Source organism: Colossoma macropomum, unplaced genomic scaffold (genome assembly GCF_904425465.1).
Source record: "Colossoma macropomum unplaced genomic scaffold, Colossoma_macropomum, whole genome shotgun sequence".
Taxonomy (NCBI): domain Eukaryota; kingdom Metazoa; phylum Chordata; class Actinopteri; order Characiformes; family Serrasalmidae; genus Colossoma; species Colossoma macropomum.
Genome location: NW_023494786.1, coordinates 24,419,132 through 24,442,391, shown reverse-complemented (window position 1 = coordinate 24,442,391; position 23,260 = coordinate 24,419,132). Strand labels below are relative to the sequence as shown.

The 23,260-nt window shown below is 38.6% G+C and overlaps 2 protein-coding genes across 2 annotated transcripts in view; both read left to right on the top strand.

The window, feature by feature from the left end:
- The window catches only part of nlk2 (nemo-like kinase, type 2), a 100,216-nt gene extending 86,732 nt beyond the window's left edge, over positions 1-13,484 (top strand). Inside the window, exons 8-11 of the mRNA XM_036564650.1 lie at positions 5,411-5,497; positions 7,623-7,821; positions 8,682-8,775; positions 10,367-13,484. Coding sequence (XP_036420543.1) covers positions 5,411-5,497; positions 7,623-7,821; positions 8,682-8,775; positions 10,367-10,421 — 435 coding nt within the window. The 3' untranslated portion in view covers positions 10,422-13,484. The remainder of the gene's footprint in view (positions 1-5,410; positions 5,498-7,622; positions 7,822-8,681; positions 8,776-10,366) is intronic.
- A 5,689-nt stretch (positions 13,485-19,173) lies between these two features.
- lyrm9 (LYR motif containing 9) lies at positions 19,174-23,040 on the top strand. Its single transcript, XM_036564619.1, has 3 exons — positions 19,174-19,607; positions 20,798-20,890; positions 20,986-23,040. The coding sequence occupies exons 1-3, from the start codon at positions 19,482-19,484 to the stop codon at positions 21,001-21,003; spliced, it is 237 nt and encodes a 78-aa protein (XP_036420512.1). The 5' UTR covers positions 19,174-19,481; the 3' UTR covers positions 21,004-23,040.
- The last annotated feature ends 220 nt before the right edge of the window (positions 23,041-23,260 follow it).

Genomic DNA, 23,260 nt, shown 5'->3' with positions numbered 1-23,260 from the left:
CACAAGGAACAGTAGTATTGTGAGTTCATGAAGCTGTATTTTAATTAAATACAAGACTAAAAATGTCTGCTTTTAACCTAGATTAATTTTTTTCTATAACTTTGGGGCTCTGCATGCAAGGGCCTTTTCCTCTGTTAGACAGTATTTCAGTTGTTGGTATCACTAACAAACCTGCATCCTGTAACAAAGACTAACAAACAGACGTGGCCTGTGCTCTTGTCTGTCCACACCGGGTCCACTCCCAGGTGCAGCATTCCTTCAGCCTGGCTGTCCTGCTTGCTGCTGACGGGTGTGTGTTGTTGTGCAGACAGGATGATCAATGGCTTATTTGTGTGTTTGTGAGGGAGAGGTGGCTGAGAGAACAAACACACACACACACACACACACACACACACACACACACACACACTGCTGGCAGAAGGGGAGGAGTGGGGTTAGACCTGACTGGGGAAGGCTGTGTTCTGCACCTGTTGCTGAAACGTGCTGGGGTATGGTAGCTGAGAGGAGGGTCACGTGGAAGTGGCCACACAGGAAGCCTCATGCCGTGACCCTCAACAAGAGCCAATAAGAGGGAAACCAGCTTTATTTTTATATTCAAAACGTTGTGGTATTTTATGCTTTCCTGGGGTTTGTCTGCGAATAGTAAAACTCACTAAAATGCAGTGTTCACTTTCTGTATTGTAATTTATTTACTTTATTTAGGACTAAAGCAAACTTTTTTGGCAAAGGTCAGAGTAGAGAAAACTAAAACAAGTGTTATACTTTAGAGCGGGGACCTCAGTTGATCTGTCCTTGCTGTGCACACAAATGTGTTTCCCATACCAACTGCTGCAATATTGGACAAGCTTTACAGAGCATTTAGTCTGACGAGAAACTACAGCGCACAGCACAGAAACCCACATTTAGAGGTTGTTAGTAATTTAAAATGCTGTTTATTTCAAATGCATTTAAAATCAGATGTAGTTTTTTGTTGCTTATGTTCACATGATGGCAAATTAAATGTTTCAGACCTGCCTAGTTTCAATTAGCTGCAAGCGCATGGGGAAATACACCACTTTTTCAAAATTTGTACATAAATCAGTCACTGGTTTGATATAAAATGGTGCATTCTAGAAAAAAAATTACTATTTTTTTAAAAATATGTTTTAGGCTAAAATCTTATCTCAGAACTTTCATAAAACAATGCTTCAGGCAGCGTATTCATAATCATTTCATGTATCAACTGTCTGTGAGGGAGTTTTTAGAGACATTAAATGCTTTAAATGTCTGGCTCTCATCACCAACACAGAGTAATTCTGACTTACGTTTCTCCAGAATGTTGCATTTCATGTCAAAGCACTCTGAATGAATTTGTTTAAGATCCTAGTAATGTAATTATGCAGAAATTTCAGTACATTTTGGAAAAATCTGTGGAATTCCCATCTAAACTAACTGCGTTATGCAGCGACTCTAATCAAAGTGCGGTGCAGTTTCTTATTAGGTTAAATGGGATTTTTTCACAACAGTGTGTAAAGCTTGTCCAACCTCCCAACAGTTGCAAGGAATGAACACATGGGTAGATCTATTACAGCCCCGAGGGGCTAGAATCCAGTACAGTTAACAGTTAAATGAGTTAAAGGGCCCATGTTTTACAATTTTCTTGTATTTTATTTTTGCCTTAAGGTCCACTCATAACATTTGTGTGGCTGCATGTACCGAAAATGAACACAATTCATTTTACATGACCGTTCTCCCACTTCCCATTTATCCTGTAGAATAAATAAGCTGTTTTTTGTTATTATGCCTTTTAGACTGACATAAGATAAATGAGCTCTGTTTTGATTGGCTGTCCTCTGTTGTGCCTCATTCACAGAGGACTCAGTGCCGAAGCACTCCTTACAAGTTCAGCATGAATGGGTGGATCTAAACTGCTGTAGGCTGAATATGTAGATATATGTAAATGAGCTGGTTTTTGTGACATCACAGAAACAATGAATTCAAAATGGGTTGTTTTTGCAGCATGGTGTCCATATATAGGCTGTATGGACTGGGTAGTGAATAGTATGTTTTGAAACTTTGGCAGTGTTTCAATATTACTTCAAACCGCTTTATTTAAAAAAGAAGTGAGGGAAATTTGGTTTTCCATGGTGTTGGCCCTTTAATTCAGGTGTGTTTGAGTAGGGAAGTCACTTAACTGTGCTGGACTTTTTCCAGGACTGGGATTGAGGACCCCTGCTTTAGAAATATGGTGCAGTGTTTAACGGGAAAGGTCTATCCTCAAAGGATATAATAGAGCAAGTCGTGTTACCCAGTTAAACAAAACTGCACTGTTGATGCTCCCATTTGATACTGGCACTTGGAGTTATATTCAGTAATAGCCTCTTTAGCATCTCTGTTGTCTCCCTGTGTAATAGCGAAAGGAGTTGTTGTCACCAGACCATGTGTGACGCTCTGTTCAGCTGGATTACTCGCTCTGTCAGTAATGCGAGGGCGGAATGTGTTGGAGCGGTCGGCATGCCGGGCATAACTGAAAGCCCGTGCCGGTGATGTCATGCGCCGGCTCTCCTGACTCATCATTAGTTTAATTGAGCTTTTGCATCACAGGGCATGGAGAGGCCCTCAGCCTCCTCTTCATCTGTCTAGAGCTGCGTCTCCCTTTAATCCTGAGCTAAAGCTGCCTAATGCTGCTGCACAGCACACACACATACACCCCATTCCAACCTGTTACCTCGTGTACTTCCACGGGTACCATTTAGGGATCTGCGTTCTGACTAATTTTGTCACTGAAGCATCTATAATAAGTGAATGCATATTCATTGTAGCAATGGGAAAAGGAAAAAAGGACATTTGCACATGGTGCACATTTGTCCAAAGTAATATAGAGAAATAATTAATTGAAATATTAAATATATGTCAGCACATATCCACATACAGTAAGGTCCAAAAGTCTGAGACCACAGTGAAAATCTTGAAAAGGTTATGACCAGTAAAATGTTCAGTGTTTTGGGCTATTTATACTGTTCAAAATTTAAGCAAATATTTGACCATGTTAAGGTCTTTGTGCAAAAAAGTCTGTTGAAGCTCGTGTTCAGACAACTTGTCAGAGTTTTTGCACAAACTTCTGGAGATCAGGCCAGCATGTTTGCCGGCTGTCATTAAAGCAAAAGGTGGACCAAATACTAAGAAATTCAGAAATTTGTGTTAAATTTCAGAGATTTTACTCAAACTCTTATTCTGATAATATTGTTTATAATGAAAACTGTTATATTAAATTAGAAAAAAAATGCAAAATATAAGCATTTTTCACCAGCAGTCTCAGACTTTTGTATCCCACTGTATAACCACATAAGATTTTTAAGACTTTCCTTTATCAAAATTATATTTTCCCCCTTATTCCCCTGATTTTATGTGATGTAACAAATACCCAGATAGTGATTTCAAACAGTGGCATCTGGAACAGTTAATTTCAGGCACATGCACAAACAAGTGGTAGATGTTTACCATCTTAAAAACCTTCCATTATCACTCTGCTTTTGAGTCCTCTCCAGTGGTTTCTGAGTGCAGCCTGTGGAGAGATACATGCTGCACTCTTCCATTCATCTCTTCTCTCCTCTCCTTTCTTCTCTTCTCTTCTCTTCTCTTCTCTTCTCTTCTCTTCTCTTCTCTTTTCTTCTCTTCTCTTCTCTACTCTTCTCTTTTGCCCTGTTTTCCTGTCTTCTCTTTTCTCTTTTGCCAGATTGTATTCTCTCTTCTCTTTTTCTACACTCTCTTTTCTTTTCACATCTCTTCTCTCATTTAACATCCCATCTTTTTTTGTTTCTCCTCTCCTTTGCTCTCCTCCCCTTCCCCTCCTCTCCTTTTTTTCATCTTTTATTTTCTCTTTTCATCTCTCCTGCTCTATCTTCTCCTTTTGCACATCTATCTGTCTGCCTGAGTGTCTATCTGTATGTCTGTCTATCTATCCAACCACTCATCCAGACCTTTCCCCTCTGTTCCAGCAGCGGTAGCCTTTTGTGCACTCGCACTAGTGAGCACTCTTTTCCTGATGAGCATGAATCACCAGCCAGTGCTCGCATCTGTTCACTACTCACACTAAAAAAAACCTAATCAGGGAAAACAAACGATTACCGTTGGGCTTTTTCAATCAACGGTGCTGGCGAGCTGGCTTGGGGGGTGGGGGGGAGCGGTGGGCGGTGGAGATAATTAGACAGGGTTAAAAATAACCCTGCTCATTGTTTCTGCTGTCCCACATCCTCTACTGCTGCGCACACAGCTATCGCCACACACATCAGCTGGGAGCTGGAAGAGCGGAACGTATGCTGTACGGACAGTCAGGTGCTGAGGCCCCATTCATGGTCAGCTGCTGGCTAAAAAACATCCTTTAAAACGATCACTGTCTGAAATATTGGTAGATTGTTTTTAGGGCGTCGTGCCTCATTTCAGTTCTTAGTGATGATTATAGGAGGCTTGTAATTGGTAGCAATTATAAGGGCCTTAATTTGCAAAGCAGTATATAACAAATAATAATTACTTCTTTTTGAAAGGTAATTTTCACAATCACATGCTGTGATGGTCACATAAAGACAAATGCTATCATTTATAAGCTTTAGTTAACCCTTAGAAGTCAGTTACTTTTGTTTTGCTATACTATTCAAGTGGAATTACATATATAGTGTGCTACATTATGGGTTTACATTCCATTCATGTTCTGCATCAACAGGGTCAAGTCTGCACTTCTGACTTTTTCCCTTTGTTCCGTCAGAAAATGGCAAAAACACAGAAAAATGACAAAAACCAGAGGCTGAACACACAACATTAACAATTCAAATCATAATAAAATATCTCCTTTTCTGCTGAATACAAATGTGGTACCAGTTGCAAGTTTCGAATTAACACTTATGACAGTATCTCTTTGTTTTAATGAGCTGCAAGTGAGAAATATTTCTTTTTTAATATTTAATATTAAATAAAAGACAAATCTAATTGTTTATACGCTTTAGTTGACTCTTAGATGTTACTTTTGTTTTGCTATACTTAGTTGCTATTTCTTGTTATTTAATTACATAATGTGTTACACAATGAATTATGAACGTATTTGATTTACATTCTGTGTCAACACATTAGAGTCTCCACCTCATGGAACATGGGAAAAAAACAAATTGACAATAAACAAAGACTGAACCCACAACAACAGTTGAAATCTTAATAAAATATTTCTGCTTCTGTTTGTGAACATAAGTATGGTCTTTATTTTAATTTAGAATTCACACTTTCGACAGCAACTCCTTTTGTCTCGATGAGCTACGAGTAAAAAATATTTCATTTTGAATTACACCGTAGTTCTGTTATCACCTCTGATAACTGACATTTTCTGTTCCAGCTTGCTCATAAGTGCTGAATGTGATTTTAATTGCTTTTCCTGTCTCTGCAGCCTTCACTTCCTGTCCTCTACACCCTGTCCAGTCAGGCCACCCATGAGGCAGTTCACCTGCTCTGTCGGATGCTGGTCTTTGACCCGGTAAGTGCTCTGATCAGGCCTTCTTAAGGATGCATCGATAACGATACTGGTATCGGGTATCAGCCCAATACCATGGTCATTACTTGTACTCAGCCTCATAAAAGGACACTGATACCAATGATCAGTACCAGCTGAGACCATGTCATGTAAGCCAAGTGTACCCTGCCACGCTAATAAACAGATGACTCAAGCTGGCAGTGAAGGAGGCTCTGCTCGCTCGGATTTACTGACTCTGTGGTGCGCAAGTTGTTGATCACTTTAAACATTCTGCCCTGGTGAATTCCCGCCAGGAATACACTGTGTGATTTTAGGCCATTTTTAAACACACACAAACACAATCACGACTGCTTCTCCAGTACGGTTGAAGACACATAGGCTGGCAAAACGGAGGTGAAAAAGTCAACATTTGCTAACCTACCAAGGTCCATGTCTGCCAACTTTACTCTTTTTGACCGAATATAATAGCAAGGTATAAAAATTAAGATGTTGATTTTTTAAAAACTATCTTCATAAAATAGGCTTTAGACTGACCGTATTGTCCTGCTGTGTATATTTCAGTGCATATTGTGGTTAGCAGAGCTGCTGTAGTTCAGTTTGCACAGTCCTCAGTGCGCAGGGTGAAACTGCTTTATTTGAAATTGTTCATAGATAGATGTGGCTATAGAGGTGGCGTTTCACGTAGCATGGACTGAGCATTTTCATACAGTGCGAGTACATAAACTGTTGGCTTTGTCTGTACATAACAGTCTATTCAAACTTACAGTGACTCATCCAAAAGCAAGATTTGTAAAATTGCACAGTGTATGTCTGGATTTAGAGGACATTTAACTACAGCTCAATCAACTGAAAAGACTTGTGATTCCTGCCGTCACTGAGCTACAGAGACTGTTGTTGAAAGAGACAGACGAGGAGCACAGGATCAAAACTATAAAACATACTTTTGCACTCACTATTGCACTTGTTTTGAAACAAAGATTATACTTCTCTGTTGGAGAAGCTGTATCAGATAGATTTTAATGATATAATTGCGAATCACTTACTCTAACAACTACTTCATTCTAAGTTGGCAATTCATTATGGTATCAGACTCGGTGTCAGCAAGTACTAAAAAATATGCACTCAGTCTGAAAGAAAATGGTATCGATGCATCCCTAAGCTTCACTTAGCAGCCCATCATAATATATGACTATTCATTTGTAATTTAAATGTCCCTTTGGGTAGTAACATAAATTAACTTATTGCTTTTATAGAATCATAATGGAGATGTCAATACCTGTTTATCACAAAAATAGGTAGAAATGTGTAGGTGTTGTATAAGTTAACTGCACAGTAAAACAAACAAAATAAAGTCTATGTCAAGTTTCAAAGGGTTCACTGAACTGGAGCATTTTGTATTCTAGTGTTGCACAGCAAAATAGCTTATTGTCAGTTGTCAACCTTGACTCTGCTTTTATTATTTTACTCCATTTAAAAGTGTCAGCTGCCCTTTTTGCATTGTATAAAAACATTCAATAACAAACAGACCAGTAGACATTTCGAAAAGCAACCCTGTCATTGTTTTAGTTTAACATGTTAGGTTTTTTTCTCTTACTGTTACAAATTATATTTCTGGACATACAAGGTTTTTTTACAATAGAAATGCTGTTATGCTTATGCTTGTGCATGTCAAATAGCATGTTTTGTTGATTTTCTGTTCCGAGTAGAAGATGCTAAATTATTTAGTGATGGTAAGTTACCATGTTATGCAACCTACTTTTGCAAATGATAATGCACAACTACTGATTATTTCCTGAATTTATTGATACAGTTTACATTCGTTTATTGATTAAAAAAATACATGCAATGCAGCATGTGCAGAAGTTTGTTTATTTTTTTAAAAAAATGCTAATTCCACAAATAAATACAAATTATGCACTGAATTATGCAGAAAATGCTATAATTATGTTTATTCCCTGTAGAGGGTGTGTACATATACTTGCAACTAGAAATTGCAACTTACTGACTTACTTGCGATTAGAAAATTAATAAAACATGCAATTTGGTGCCCAAACTTCTGCATAAGCCTGTATGTTTTAGAGAAACTATAACGTTATCTATTCACATTAAAAAATGTTCCTATCTGCAGTCAAAGAGGATCTCAGCGAAGGATGCTCTTGCACACCCGTACCTGGATGAGGGGCGTCTACGCTACCACACCTGCATGTGCAAGTGCTGCTACACCACCTCCTCCGGCCGTGTGTACACCAGCGATTTTGAACCCGTCACCAACCCCAAGTTTGACGACGGCTTCGAGAAGAATCTAACATCGGTCCGGCAGGTCAAAGGTACATCTGTTTACTGACCACCAGGGCTGATAGTGGTGTGTCTGTTCTTCCTTTTCTTTTGTTTGTTTGTCTCTTTCTTTCTTTCTTTCTTTCTCATTAGATTCTAACAGATCTGAGCATGTGTCCAGCAAGCGTTAACCAGTGGCTCTGGCCCTGCGCTGGGCTGCTGGTGTTTTCATCTTGTTTTCACTATCCACTCTTTGGGGCCTCTCCGTAAGTGCTGGCTTTCCACTCTCAGAAGCTCTTAGAGATAGCCTGTCAGCTAAAGGCAGGCTTACCGCGCAGCCAGCTTGAAATAGCCCTGCCCTTCCTCCTCCCTCATCTTCCTCTTGCCTTGTGTTCACCTTGTTTCCACTGGAGGATTAGCCAGTGTGGACGTAAACCTCCTGGAGATTGAAAGCACATTAAGCCATGTTTGGAACAGTGGGGGGATCCTCAGGCTTACAATCATGAGGAAGTTTGTCAGTTCTTTTCCTTCATGGAAGGCTGCATGAAGTATAGATCTGAAGACTCCTAGGGTTCTTAAATTGATACTTTTCCATAGTTCTGTGCACATGACATTAAATGTGGTGAAAAAAAAGCAACAGAACATTTTGAAAGGTACACAGGATTGAAAATATACTCCTTGTGCTTTTAGCCTGTCAATATGAGCTTTTCAGCCCAACATTCATGGGATTGTTCTTGATTATTCAGCTTAGTGTTTAGGAACAAGATACATTTGTTATTATGCCTGGTAGATTATATAGCAGTTTGATACTATGAAGATCACCAATATAGGCCTGGAGCCTAGAAAGTGTGCAGTTGATGAGTACACATTTTTCACATAAGCTCCATTCTTCTTTGTCTTCCTCCTCACACAGAGATCATTCATCAGTTCATCCTGGAGCAGCAGAAGGGGAATCGGGTACCTCTCTGTATTAATCCTCAGTCTGCCGCCTTCAAAAGCTTTATCAGGTAAGCGGGGTGCAGCTCAGTTCCTCTCCAGAAGGGGGCACCACATCCACCTTGTTACTGTAATAGTCCTTGCTGATGTACCTCGTCTAAAAGTCACTAACAGTCTATTTTTATGTTGACCAATCAAAATTACAGTTTAACCGAAAACAGTAGGTGTTTGTTCAGAATGAGACAAACCTCATTATTATAAATAAATAAGTAAATAAACAAATAAATAAATGAAAGACCATCACTGCCATACATGTACTGGAAGCATAAACACGACTCATGCAAGTTACTCAGCTCTAAATGTGGTTCATTAAATTTGAATGCATAAATGCCAGAGTAATCATGAAAAAATCACAAGCATATTGAATTTATGTTGGTCATTATTGCTTCTGTGTGTAAGTGAATTTAGATTTTTTCGTATTATCAGTTCCAAGTTTTGGGAATCTCAGTTTCAAGTTCCAAAACAGGCACTGCTACTTAAGTCAGTGTGATTTGGAAATCAACTCATTTTCTTTCCGTATCATGTCAGATTTTCGAGTGAAGCTCAGTACCAGAGAGGACCTCTGTGCTAGCTGAGCATGTTTGAGGGTGGTGGGATGGGGAGGTGAAATATGATTTTATAGGTTAATATTACTGTTCCCTGCCTGCAGGTGTATGGAGTTATAATAAAAACTCTAATTTTGCTTTATATGACTAGGCACATATGCTAACAAGGTGATTTCAAGTTGACTTTAAGGTAGTTGAATGGAGGTAAAGGAACAGCAGATTTAGGCTGAACAAGGGTCAGAGAAGCCAAGAAAAAAATAACTTAGGTCAACCTCTTTATGAAGTATATTTATGAAGTAGATTCTATCATGTGCAGTCGTATGTGAAAGTTTGGGCACCCAAGTGATGTTACTGCTGTCTACTTGCTGAATTTAACATATTGGAAAATACACGAAAAGAAGAAAACCTAAATTGTGGCCTGAGCAGAAGTTTTATGTTTTATATATTTTTCAGTGTGTTAAACTCAAATAAATAGAAACTGCGCACTAAACTTGTACACAAATGCCATATTTACGTGTGTTTCCTGTAGAGAATTTGTCAACTTATTTTCACTTAGAAAATCAACAAAATGTGTGATTTGACTGCGGGTGTTTAGACTTATTTATTTATTTATTTATTTATTTAAGTTCTGCTTATTAGTCCCACAATGGCCAGGCGTGTCCATTTTTGTTTAGCAGTTTCAAAAGTATTGAAGTTATTAAGTAGATTTTTGTAATTCTGTTTTGACTTCTTTAGTTCTGTTTTTTTTAAATATCTTTTAAATATTTCTGATTTTGAATAGCTGTTTGTTTGACAGCCCTTGCTTATATGTTTACACTGGCCGATCTTGTCTCTCTTGTCCTCCAAAATGAAATATGTATAGCATGATCATATTTCATAGTAACTGAGTATTCTGAAGCTATGAGGCGGCTACAAGAGCAGAGAAGCGAGCGTCTGAACAGCAGAGTCAGAAAGGGTGGGGGAGGCAAAAAAGTTGTTTGAACTTTTTTCAAACACTAGATGGAGACATGGCTACACGCATGAAGTGTGATGTAACTGGGATTTTCTTTCTCCTCAGCTCTACAGTAGCGCAACCCTCTGAGATGCCTCCGTCTCCTCTGGTGTGGGAGTAGCTGATGATGACGAGGAAGAAGACGATGACGAAGACGAAGTGGGTGGTGGTTACCCTTTCAGCGGTCCCCTCCGCGCAAACACCCCGCGCAACCCTGGACTACTGACGCCCAGGCATCCCCAAAAACCTGCGTAGCATTTCACTGGAGTCTAGCACTAGCAAAAGTTGCTGATGAGTGTACTGTAATACTAACTAAAAATGAAGTTCTAAAGAACCAACCACTGCTGTTCGGGTCAAGGAGGGACACAGGGAGGGAGGGGGAGGGGGTGGGGTGTTAACGTACAGTAGAAGTATTCCCACTAGTATGTAGGTATACAGAGGTGTGAGAGAAGTGCACATGCGCACGTATATATATATATACACACGCACGCGTGCGAGTGCAGCCGGACGAAGACGGCCTGCATGGACTCCGTGTGGTGAAGTGGTCAGGGCGGCGTCCCTGAAGGAAGGCTCTTTCTGTTCATCCACTCATGCTTTATTTATTCAGTAATAGAGGGAACGCCTGCAATTTCTCCACATCGCATGGAGGCACCACGGCACTCTCCACCTCCACCTCTCTCTCTCCCTCTCACTCTCTTTGTCTCTCGCTCTTTCCCATGCCTAACCTTTCCCTCAGAACTGTCCTGCATTTTGTCCAGCTTGGGTCGCTGTTAATTTATTTAATTTTCAGCCGTAGTGTCAAATAAATTTTATAGCGTTTGTTTATTTTATTTTAGGTTTTACATCCTTCTCATTCTTTACTTTCTCTTAGAAATCTCATAAATCAGTATTTGCAGACTTGTGTGACAGTGCAGAGATACTGATGGCAAGGCCACATGTAAGACTGCTGACCGTGGTGGGCATGCTGGGCTGGTGGTCCTGTCAGTATTTCGGCCAGTTTGTACTGAAAGGTAATGCAAAAGCACGGCCAGGCTTAAACCGCCAGGACCCTAATCATGATGACTGAATGGGACAAAAGACAGGGCCACCACAGGCCTATATACCCCACCTCCCCCCCATTTAAGCATTGGGGGCAAGAGAGTGATGTGGCCTGTAGAATGAGGGACCCACAGTTAAGATCTGAGGAGATCTCTGGAGCGTCCTACAGGCCCACACTGGAGTTCATTAGAAAAGTGGGGTAAAAAAAGCATGAGGAGGCATCTCACGTAATATTCAGCTGCCATCCTAATATAATATGACTGAGCACTCCAATGCCAGTCATGGCTTAACGAAAAAATAAATAAATAAATAAAAACAGCTACTATAGAAGGAATATGGAAGTTTGCTTATTTATGAACCCGTACAGTATACAAATGAACCAAACCTAAATCGAAAAGACTGAACCGAAGACATCAGAAGGAGATAACGTGATGCGATAAACAGCCATTCCGTGATAACGAACATATATTCCCAAAACTTGTTCTTTAAAAAGACGAGTGCACCATTGTGTGAGTGAATGTGCATGTATGAATCCAAAGCATGTTTCTGGACTGGCCATGGAGTCACTATGGCGATTGCCATGGAACCTCAGTTCCACGTTCCCAACCCTCTAGGCCCTTCCTGCGCTTTTTTTTTTGTTGTTGTTTTTTGTTTTGTTTTTCCTGAAGAAAGCAGGGAGGGATGATTAGTTTATGAAAGCAAATAGTCATTCGAGCAAATGAGTAGTTTCACTTACATATGTTTCACACTGTCTGTACCGCAATCTCTCCGAAAAAAAAGGAAAAAAAACCTCTTAAAATGAAAATATTTAATATATTTTTAGATGACTATTTTTATTTCTTCCTTAATGTGCTATGGCATGCTTTCTCATGATCCACTGAATATGGTATGTAAATAAGTGAGTAGTTGATAGATTTCAATGGAAAATAAAACTACAGTGAAGCAAAAGATGTGCCGTAAAAAAAAACAACAAAACAAAAACAAAAAAAAAAACAACAAAATAAATAAAAATAATAATAAAATCACAAGACAATACTGCTGTACAGAGGTTGAATTAGCCTGCACATTTTTAGGGCTGTGAAATTTGATTTTATTTTTTATTTTTTGCATATAATTGTAAATATTTTTTTTCTTTTTTTTTTCTTTTTTTTCGAGTTTTTGTTTTTCCCTGCACTAAAAGTGTAGATAAAGACGTAATCCAAAACAGTATGATTATGGAAACAAACAACACATAACCAATTATGTTAATTGTGTCTTGTGTGTACTGCAGAAAAAGAGCTGTGGATATGAGTAGTCTAATGAAGTAGAACCCTTTATTATTATTATTATTATTATTATTATTATTATTATTTCATTTACTTTAAAGAAACACTGAACTCGTTGTGTATATGTATATAATGAATTCACATTGTTGGTCTCTACCTCTGGAGCTCAATGACTTGGTTGTTTACCTCCACACGTTTTTAATTTAATGTGGAGATTTAAAACTTGAATGTCCCTTCCAACTTTTATATTCCTATAAAACCCTGTGCAAAAAATGACAAAAAAAAAAAAAAATCATTCAAATTGCAATTAGTTGGAGGTGGGCCCATCATATCCTTGTACAAAATTCCATATTCCCACGTATTCCCAACTCAGTGTTTTTCCGACTGTTAGATCACACCAGTCATTTTTTGTCATGCCAGAAGACCCACATTGATCGACATGGTTGGTGTCCTTCACTGAAAGATGTCGCATTCGAATCAGAAGTCCAAACCCATGGCGATGCTAAAATATAAGAGCGAGTGCAGCCTATTGAAGATAACCACGCAAAATTAAACAGAGTGTTGGCGAAAAAGAGACTAACCTGTAACTTCTGTTGGGCCAATTTGAAAAGGTACTACTCATGCTGTCAAAGGTTTTTATAAGACATTTGAAGTTTATACTCAGAGGTAATGGTATTTGCATACATTTTACGACATATATGATTATAATAAGAAGATAGCTTTCGATGGCCTGAAAAACAGAGGTGGTGATTCAGAGGAACCGGGAGGGTTCTAGATGTATTATGTGTTTGAAAAAAGCGGCCGGTCTCTTTTCAAAGTGTAGATTTGAAGTACAGTGGTGAAGCTCATTAAATAAATGTTGACATTTATGGAAATGAAAACATTTTTTACTTGTGTTTTTTTTTCTCTGCTGCTGTTCATAAACTTAATAGCTTACTTGATCTTTATCTGACGCTGGGAATGAACCAGGATTATGTCTTGTCTAATGGGGGTATTAATTAAGTTGAGTGTTTCCCTGCTTTTTGAGCAGAGCCAGCACTTCTGTGTACTTTTCCATTCATTATGCTAAGTAGCTCTGACACTATCTCCAAACTGGGAGCAGAAAACTGGTATCGATTTATGAAGCCGGCTGTGGAGACATAAAAACAAGTGTAACAAGTAGTTACATTTGGAACTGTTCTACATAAACTTTGCATATTTCTTTTGTAAAACAAACCAAAAAAAACATATATAGATCACTCTAGGACAGTAGGAAGCTGACTTTGGCCCTGACCATCAGGGTGAAGTTGAACCATAGAAGTTTGGCACAAAATGGCACAATCCAGAACGGTCCAGTGTCCAGTGATATTTTCAATATTGTTGATGCTAACAGGTTGGGAAAGGGACAGGAAAGCCCTGGAATGCCACCAAACTACAGTCAGAGCTATATACAGTCTTGTGCATAAGTTTTGGCACCCCTGGTCAAATGATATGTTGATTTTCTAAGTGAAAACTTTTACTTTGAAAATCAACAAAGCATGAAATTTGACCAGGGGTTTTCAAAATGTTGCCTACAACTGCACATACAGAGATACATCGGGTACAATTTTATTCAGTCTAAGCCAATATGCATTTGACTCATTTTGATCCCTACCATTTGAGTGATGTTAGCAGTCCACTACTTTTAGAAGCACGAAGAAGCACTTTTATAAACTTTAAGAAAGACCTCTTCATTCATGGTAATGTTTGATACTTAAGGGACTTCTAGACGCTGAGTAATAATGTAATTTGTGATAAAGTTGAAAGGTTATGATAAAATGAGCTGTTGCCAAATGAAAAACGATCTAAAAAGGTTTTGGATGGAGTTTGATACTGGCAGTAACTATGAAGCCATTAGACATGTTTTCAGGTTCATCGGGCAAAGAGGAAACTTACATTTACATGGAGAAATGATATTCACACATTTTAGAAATACACTGCTGGGAAAAAAAGTACATCCTATGCAAGGTGTTCTTCAACATACATGTTGTAAATGTAAACCATGGATAAATTACGTTGTGTAAAGGAAATGCTAAAAATGTAAAATGAAAAATGTGAACAAATTTGAAGTAAGTGAAGCACATTAATCTAATTTCAGAAAACGACTGAAATGGAATTCGTCTCAGATGTGAAAGAAGCACAACATACCTGCATATAAACTTTGCTTAACTTAAAGTAATTGAAACTGGTTCTCTGGGAGCTGGGAGAAATTCAGCATCTTATGTGTGAACAACTATTTAAAAACTGACAGAACCTATGATGGATTTGGTTGTATTACTGAGGAAGCAGCCCAGTTACAAATACAGCAATAGTGGGCACTAAGATTTAATAAAAATTATTAAATTAATATTACAGTATGTGCTGATTTAATTTTTGGATGGATGGATGGATGGATAGATGGATAGGTAGGTAGGTAGATAGATAGATACATACATACATACATACATACATACATTGATGGATAGATACATACATAGATACATACATAGATAGATAGATACATACATAGATAGATAGATACATACATACATACATACATAGATGGATAGATACATACATACATACATAGATGGATAGATACATACATAGATAGATAGATAGATAGATAGATAGATAGATAGATAGATAGATACTTACTTGCTTACTTATTTACTTACTTTATTGATCCCGAAGGAAATTTAGCAAATGCTTCTTTTTATGCAGACATGCACAAAATCATACAGATACAGAAAGGCAGATACATTGTTACTGAAGTACAAATAAAAATATTAATTTCTATATATTATGAATATTTTCAACACGGCAGAAAAGCCACTTAAAAATCCACTGAAATAAAAGGCAGGTCACTCCTAGCCATACACTTTCTCCTTCTGATCAGCACAAGCCCACATTAACTAAACCCATGTCCCAACACATAAAACACAAACACATCTCAAACACAACAAACAACATTAACAACAAATGTCACTTAAAGGGCGAGCGCTACCCATGAGCCTCTTCTTATGGCCCTTTTCGCATTGCATTGCAACTCATTATTTTTGGAGAAAGAAGGGTTTTGCGTATGATCCCAAGAACTCCAAATCCACAGTGAAGTATGGAGGTGGAAGCATCATGATATCACCCAATATGGAGTAACACAGATTTGGTTAAATTGAGCAATTGATGTCATTTTTGGATGTAGTTTGTCACGTATACTTACTACATGCACCAGAGGCAGAGCAAAGAGGTGGCCAGAAGTGGTCACTGCCACCCTAGCAAGAAGCTTGGACACCCTTTTGGCCACCCCGGTTGTGGAAAGAGAGACGGTAAACCATTATCAGTCAGCTATCATTAATAAAGCATCAATTATGCTTTATGGTGAAAATCTGCCATCGGGGCAGTAACCAATCAGTCATAAGAGTCTGACTACTCTGTGTTTAATAATTATTGTACCTTGCTGTGATCTGTATGGAGCAAACAGGTGAGTGGATGTGCACTGGGTCCCTTCAACAGTGCTGTTCTATGAGCTAAATTATAAACTGAAAACTGTGCAATGGTAAGATAACTATCATAAATTAATCAGCTGTAATTGTTTATGATATTAAAATTACTTTTTACAGTTGAAAACATCCATAGCTTTCCTTATACAGTGCTGTCTGACTCTTTTTTGATCATTAGACTCATACATAACCTGTAGCGAGGGCAGCCTAAATTAATAACGTAATTAATAAGCATAAAAAAAGTAAATGTCAAATCTGTAAAATGCAAAAGTGATGGACAGATGTACTTATATACACTAACACTATTTTAGTCTTATGTTATGTAACTCTATTTTTTTCCTAGTAGTGTGCCACCCCAGTATAATCTCTGGGTCTTGCCTGGGCACCCCATTCTAAAGTTTCTAGCTGCACCCCTGACATGCATCAAGATGTGTGCATAAAAAATTGGACAGCAGCCCACTTCTGGTTTTCTTGCCCAGTGTGTATTTACCTGTGGTTACAGAGGCTATAAATATGTCAGCATATTCCCACACTTACATAACTTGTAATATCTGAGAGGACAGGTGAAGCATTTGTTCCTTCCCATTGTGCTTTCATAACACATATACATAATTACACTAGGGGAACATAGTCTTTACAGCAGGGGCCGGATGCACCAGCAGGTCTTAAGTAAGATGGTCTGAACTTTTAGGAAGTACTTGTACTAACCAAAGTAACTCCCAGGCACAAGACTGGCCTTAGTGATACGTATTAGTGTGAAACATACAGTCACTGAGCTCTTTGTTAGGTACATCTACCTTGTATCTACATTTATTTCCCATTTTATTAACTCCACTTACCACATAGGTGCACTTTGTAGTTCTACAATTGCATAATGTTATCCCACCTTTACTCTGTTCTTCAATGGTCAGGACCCCCACAGGACCCCAACACAGTAGATATTATTTGGATGGTGGATCATTCCCAGCACTGCACTAACACTGACGTGGTGGTAGTGTGTTAGTGTGTGTTGTGCTGGTACAAGTGGATCAGACACAGCAGTGCTGCTGGACTTTTTAAACACTGTGTCCACTCACTGTCCACTCTATTGGACACATCTATCTTGGTCTACCTTGTAGAGGTAAAGTCAGAGACAGTAGTTCATCTGTTGCTGCACAGTTTGTGTTGGTCATCCTCTAGCCCTTCATCAGTGGTCACAGGATGCTGTTGGCTGGATATTTTTGGTTGGTGGACTTTTCTCAGTCCAGCAGTGACACTGAGGTGTTTAAAAACTCCATCAGCAATGCTGTGTCTGATCCACTCGTACTAGCACAACAGCAGGGGAACAAGGGACCACCACCTGAGTGCCAAGACAGAAAAGAGTCTTGATGCTTGCTTTCCATGCATTTTGAAGGATGGAGGGTCAAGCCAAGCTGTACTTGAAGCTCAAAGGGCTCAAGGTACAGATAGGTAGGAAGGGGCTGGTCCATTTTAGGCTTTGTAGGCAAGTGTCAAAATTTTCAGTCTGATTTGGGCAGCTAGAGGAAACCAGCTACAGGGATAACAGCAGTGGAGTAACATGAGTGAAACCTTGACTGACAGTTCACATAGTTTTCTGCTGATCTTAATTGCATGTGGCAGGTTCGTGCGAAGAAGATGGATGCTTTGTGTTTTCTTTTTCCTGCCTGTAGTCATGCTGGAAATCTGCCAAACACTTGACAGTATATGTTCATCATTGCATTCTCAAGTCATTTGTAATTGTTCCTGTACAAAACCTGTCCTGTTTACTAACTTCGTTTCATCAGAGGATTTGAACTGGAAACAGTTGCTTCTTGCATTGGTTAGTTTTGCAAATTCTTTTGAATTGACACTTTTCTGCTAATTTTAGTGCACAAATTCTATTTATTTGCTGAACATTTGAATTTAATGCATTAAAAAAAAACATAAAATATAAAATATGCCATAACTTTTTTTCAAAGCTGTAAACTTTTTTAAATTGGCAACGTTTATCTAACACTGTCAGCTTTTATTTATAGATGTCTAATTTTTATTCAAAGCTGTCAACTTTTTTTCAAGTGCTTTTATTTAAAGATGTTTTGTTTTATTTAAAGATATCTTGCATTATTTGAAGATGTCAGATTTTATTTAGAGATCTGTCTTTTTTGTAGATGTTTTTTGAAGATGTTGACTTTTCTTTGACAGCTTCTTTGTTTTTATAACCATTTGTTTTCATTTTAAAATATTTGCTATTATTTTAATTGGTATTCCCTTTTGGTAAAAGTAGTTTTGGTCTTCAGTGCCACCGTAATAATGATCCCATCCACTTGGATTTCAGTTATATACTTTTTTTTGGTTTGTCTGCTCAAGCTTCCTACAAATACATTATTAGATTCACGTAGCCAGTTAGAGATTCTTTTATCGGCCGTTGTCCATTATTGCAAGGTTATATTATGTACCTCACTGTAAGGTTGATGTTTTGTAGAGCACGGATGGCAAAGACCGGTCCTGCAGGACTGGAGTCAGTTTGGTGAATTTCCTGCTCAAACACACCTGATTTAACTCAGCAGTTAATCATCAGGTTTAGTTGAAGCGTTAAGAACAGCAAAGTCAAACTGTCCCCTATGAAAGACTTTAAAAATGTAATATATATTTTAGATACATTTACAAAAATATATGTGTAATTGATGTGACATTTTAAGATATAACTGTGCCATTTTGAATATTTTAATATGTATCAATATATGAACACATGTCAGTGTAAAAATATGTTTTAGGCCAAAATCGTAGCTCAAAACTGTCATAGAATAATGCATTTGGGCCTCAGGCACTGTATTTACAACCATTTAGTGTAATAACTTTTTTGTGATTGAGGTTTAAATGCGTAAAAATGTTTAAAACGGCTGGTTCCTATCACCGCTGCTGTGAGCTATTCTCAAGAAAGGCTCATTTGAGATCAAAACACTCTGAATAATTTTGGTTACATTTTTGATGCTTTAACAAAAGAAATTCTGAAAATGTATCCAAGAAATCTCTAACTTTTTAAAACTGGCTCTTTCATTTAACAAATAAGGACGTGCTCCTTTTACTCTTTTAATTATGGGATTTTACAGAGGCTTTTAATTTGAAATATGACTGGGCCAGCTGAACACAGGAAGTGATTTGCAGTTCTGTGCTAGTGCACAGTTTAAACAGGTTGTGCACAGAGGTGGGCGCAGATCTCACGGGGGGCTTTAGGTCGTGTTCTTGAGTTATTAAGCAGAGTAAAACAGTTAACGCTGATGAGCTGCACTGACGTCGCTGTAGTGATTCTGCGCTGCTGTGTGATTTAAAACTGAACTCGAGAGGTTTGAGTGAAGGTCAGTGAAGTGAAGTCTCCCCGGGTTAGTCTGAGGATCTGAGGAGATGAGCCCTCTGCCGGGAGCGGAGCTGGTCCGGACTCCGCTGCAGCTCTACCGCTACCTGCTGCGCTGCTGTAAACTCCTGCCCTCAGCGGCCATGCAGAAACACTACAGACACGCAGTGAGGCAGGTAAAGCCGGGTCTCAGCACAGAACCCTCCACAGCTGTCCTCAGCTTATCCGTTTGATATCAACAAACGTCAATAATTAGGCTTGGTAATATAAACATGCATTATAGTGCTACATAATAAAATAGCTTTTAGAGCATTGTTTCTTTCCCCCCCCCCATATGTTGGTTAGTTAGTTATTTATTTAAATAATTGGTTGTCATTATCTAGAACAAATACATATTGGAGAATGCACAAATGAATCACTGATTCAATAAAGGGATGCACAGTTCCAGTGAAGGGGAAGAAGGGACATTTCACAGATAAAACAGTATTCAGGGCCCTGTAAACAAGGTAAACATAGCTTTTTTAACACCAGATTTATGTACATATATTAATTTTACAAAAAAAAGCTCCTATCTTGGGTTTTCATGTAATCACTTACACTTAGGAACCTAATGTGTAACTTTCCTTACATCTTGTATTACAAAATAAAGCCACCCTACAGAGTCACTGATATTCATTAGACATGAAAAGCATGACTTCTCTCCAAAAACATGAAACAAAATGACATTGAAAAAAATAAATGTTCCTGAGTCTCGTGTTGACCTGAGCGGAAAGAGCAGTTAAGGGGTACATTTATAAATGCATCCAGTAAAATATTATGGACATGCGTAAAATTTTCAAGTGTACTTCTCTGACTTTGTTATGTAGAAGAAACCCACTAATGGAATGTCAGGGTTAGAGGTTCTCCAAAATATTGCTGGGATTTATCTTAATGGTCTTGTCGTACAGCATCATTGGGTGTCTCGAAAGACATTTCTATATACAATTCCACTATTATTATTATTATTATTATTATTATTATTAATCCTGCTCCTAGGGACCCACTGTCCTGCAGTTTAAACTAGCCCTTGACCCAACACACTTAAAACAGCCCGAGATGGCTTTATACTCATAATTTGGATTAGGTGTGTTACAGCAAAACTGTTCCACTCACTGGAATTGGATTTTGACACTGCTGGATTTTGACACATGATTCGGCTCTTCAGTATAAAGGAAGGCACCACTAAGTAATTGTAATGCATATGCAGAGAGAGAGAGAGAGAGCTAGTGTACAGGTCTCTGTGCTAACAGCCCTCAATGAGATTAGAGTAGCAGTTTATAGCCAGGCACATTTGCCTTGTGATAACAGACTGTCTTGTTCTGTGCAGAGTTTTAACAGCCATGCAGACGAGGACAACCCGGAAAGAATCAGTATGATTATCCAAAGAGCTATTTCTGATGCTGACTGGATATTAGATAAGGTAGGCATCACTATGATTCATGCATATGTAAAAAGTGGAAGAGTTTTAGGGGTCAAGCCACTGACTGATTAATCTTTGTCCATCTCTTCTTGCAGTATACCAAAAAGAAGTGATTTCCAGCTCAGGATAAAAAGGGTAGCCCGGCTCTGGCAGACGGCGGATCCAAAGCTGGATGAAGGACAGCTCTGAAGATCACGGGGAGATTTTAATGGCTGCTGTTGGCCAGTCCTTCAACGTATTAACATTAGCTCAGAAAATCACATCGGCCAAGGTCATAAAAATTATGTCGTCGCTGTTGGGAGAAAACCTCATATCTCATATGTATTTCATATATGTTCGTCATTTTTCATTTTAAAAATAAATTTAAATCAAATGCTCCAAAGTAGGGCAGCATGGTGGCGCAGTGGGTAGTGCTGTTGCCTCAAGGATGGCCTGGGTTCGATTCCTGGCTGGGCGACCAGGGTCATTTCTGTGTGGAGTTTGCATGTTCTCCCCGTGTCTGCGTGGGTTTCCTCCGGGTACTCCAGTTTCCTCCCATAGTCCAAAGACATGCAGTCAAGCTGATTGGATATGCTACATTGCCTCTAGGTGTGAGTGTATATGTCTGTCTGTCTGCTCTGCGATGGACTGGCGACCTGTCCAGGGTGTGTCCTGCCTTCTGCCCAATGACAGCTGGGATAGGCTCCAGCACCCCACCGCAACCCAGGATAAGCGGTTTAGATGATGTGTGTGTGTGTGTGCTCCAAATTGACTTGGAATAATGTTTTTTCAATTCTATTAAAATAGATTTTTTTTCCTTTTCCTGTAAAGTCACCTTTTTGGAGATACGAGGATTTGTTGTGGCAGTGACGATATATTGCTTACTGACCAACTGAACAATTGTTCAGAATTTCACGCACAATTTATTTAGACTGCCTTGTATGTCTTTAAACACTTTGTGAACTTTTAATTTTTCAAGCACTGATCAAAGCTTAAGCTAAAATGTTGGTCGCACTTTATTTTGATGGTCCCCTATAGACTGAATCTCTACAAAGCCTCTACAGTGGACCTTTAAAAAATAGTGTTAACAAAATGTTTACTTAAGCATGTTTTCCTCAGCGCTTATTGTACTTATGCAAAACATGTTTTTTCTTTATAGAACAAGGTAATACCTCAATATTTAACCATTAAAAAGTGATTCTTTAAAGTAAAGACTGATTATATATAGAACCATGTGCACTCAAATAACCATTGAAAGCAAAAATGCTTCTTTTGTGATAGAAAACCTGTTGTGTATGGTTCTTTAAATCTTTTAAAAATGGTTCTGTATAGTGCCAAAAAAAGCTTAATCTGTTGTTATAATCATACTGTGTAGAACTGTTTCCGCTAAAAATGTAGGGCAAAAGGAAAGAAGACTGCGGAATCATGAGCCTGGTTGATACATATTGTAATGAATTAAGCTTGTTTCCCCCAGGAAGATACATTTATTGCCCTCAGAACCATCTACCCACAGGCTTATAGACCACTCAGATCTTGGTTGTTGGTGAAAAAACTCTAAACATGCTACTAAATTTCATCCAATGAACTCTTAGTAAAAAATTTCAGTGACGTTGTTGTGTGGTTATAAAAGATTTGCTCGTGTGATGTGGTTATAAAAGATTTATGCAAGTTATGTGTGTTATGTTACACTGTTATCTCCATCACCACAAAATTTCACTTTACCATCATTATTGCTTAAGGTTCCTGTTTTTCTTATTGATTTCTAGAAGGCCTTGGGATCCAGATGAGCACCTGGCTCTGATGAGCTACCTCTAGGGATGCCATATAGGCCGACCCCTGTTCTGTTAGAGTGCCTGTTTCTCTGCTTGTGCAAGAGGCGGTGAGGTCGTGACCCTCCCACCTGTTTAATGGCTTTCTGAGTTGGCTACAGTGAAACTTAACTATAAGCCTAGGCCTGCACTTAGGCCACTGTAGCCTTTAAAAGTTTCTAGTGATAACAAAAACATGGTGTAGTTATTTCTCACTCACTGCGCCTTCTTTGCACCACAAGCTGATAAACTATTGAAAGCGGGATTCTAAAGCTCCAGTCAGAACCACATTTGTGTTTGTAAGTAGAAGAGGTGCTATTTTATTACCTGCAATCATAGCCAACAATAAAATAAACTGGGTACTTTGAATAGCTAAGTTGCTGACATTGCTTTTTTACTTTTTTTCTGAAAAGATGTTCATTTTCTGCCTAAGCAGACATCAGTATTACATGCTCTCCTGTTGTCAGTGCTCCACTGATGGTTTTTAAAGAGTAATGACTCCCCCATTGTTTCAGATGTCTCAACTTCTGTTTCATCTTTGAAAAATGATGAGGACACTTTCGGAGTGAAAGAGTGTGGGCAC

Coding starts and splice junctions, on each gene's coding strand:
- lyrm9 (XM_036564619.1), top strand. CDS start 19,482: ATGAGCCCTCTGCCGGGAGCGGAGCTGGTCCGGACTCCGCTGCAGCTC. Junction 19,608..20,797: donor ACAGACACGCAGTGAGGCAG/GTAAAGCCGGGT, acceptor TGTTCTGTGCAG/AGTTTTAACAGCCATGCAGA.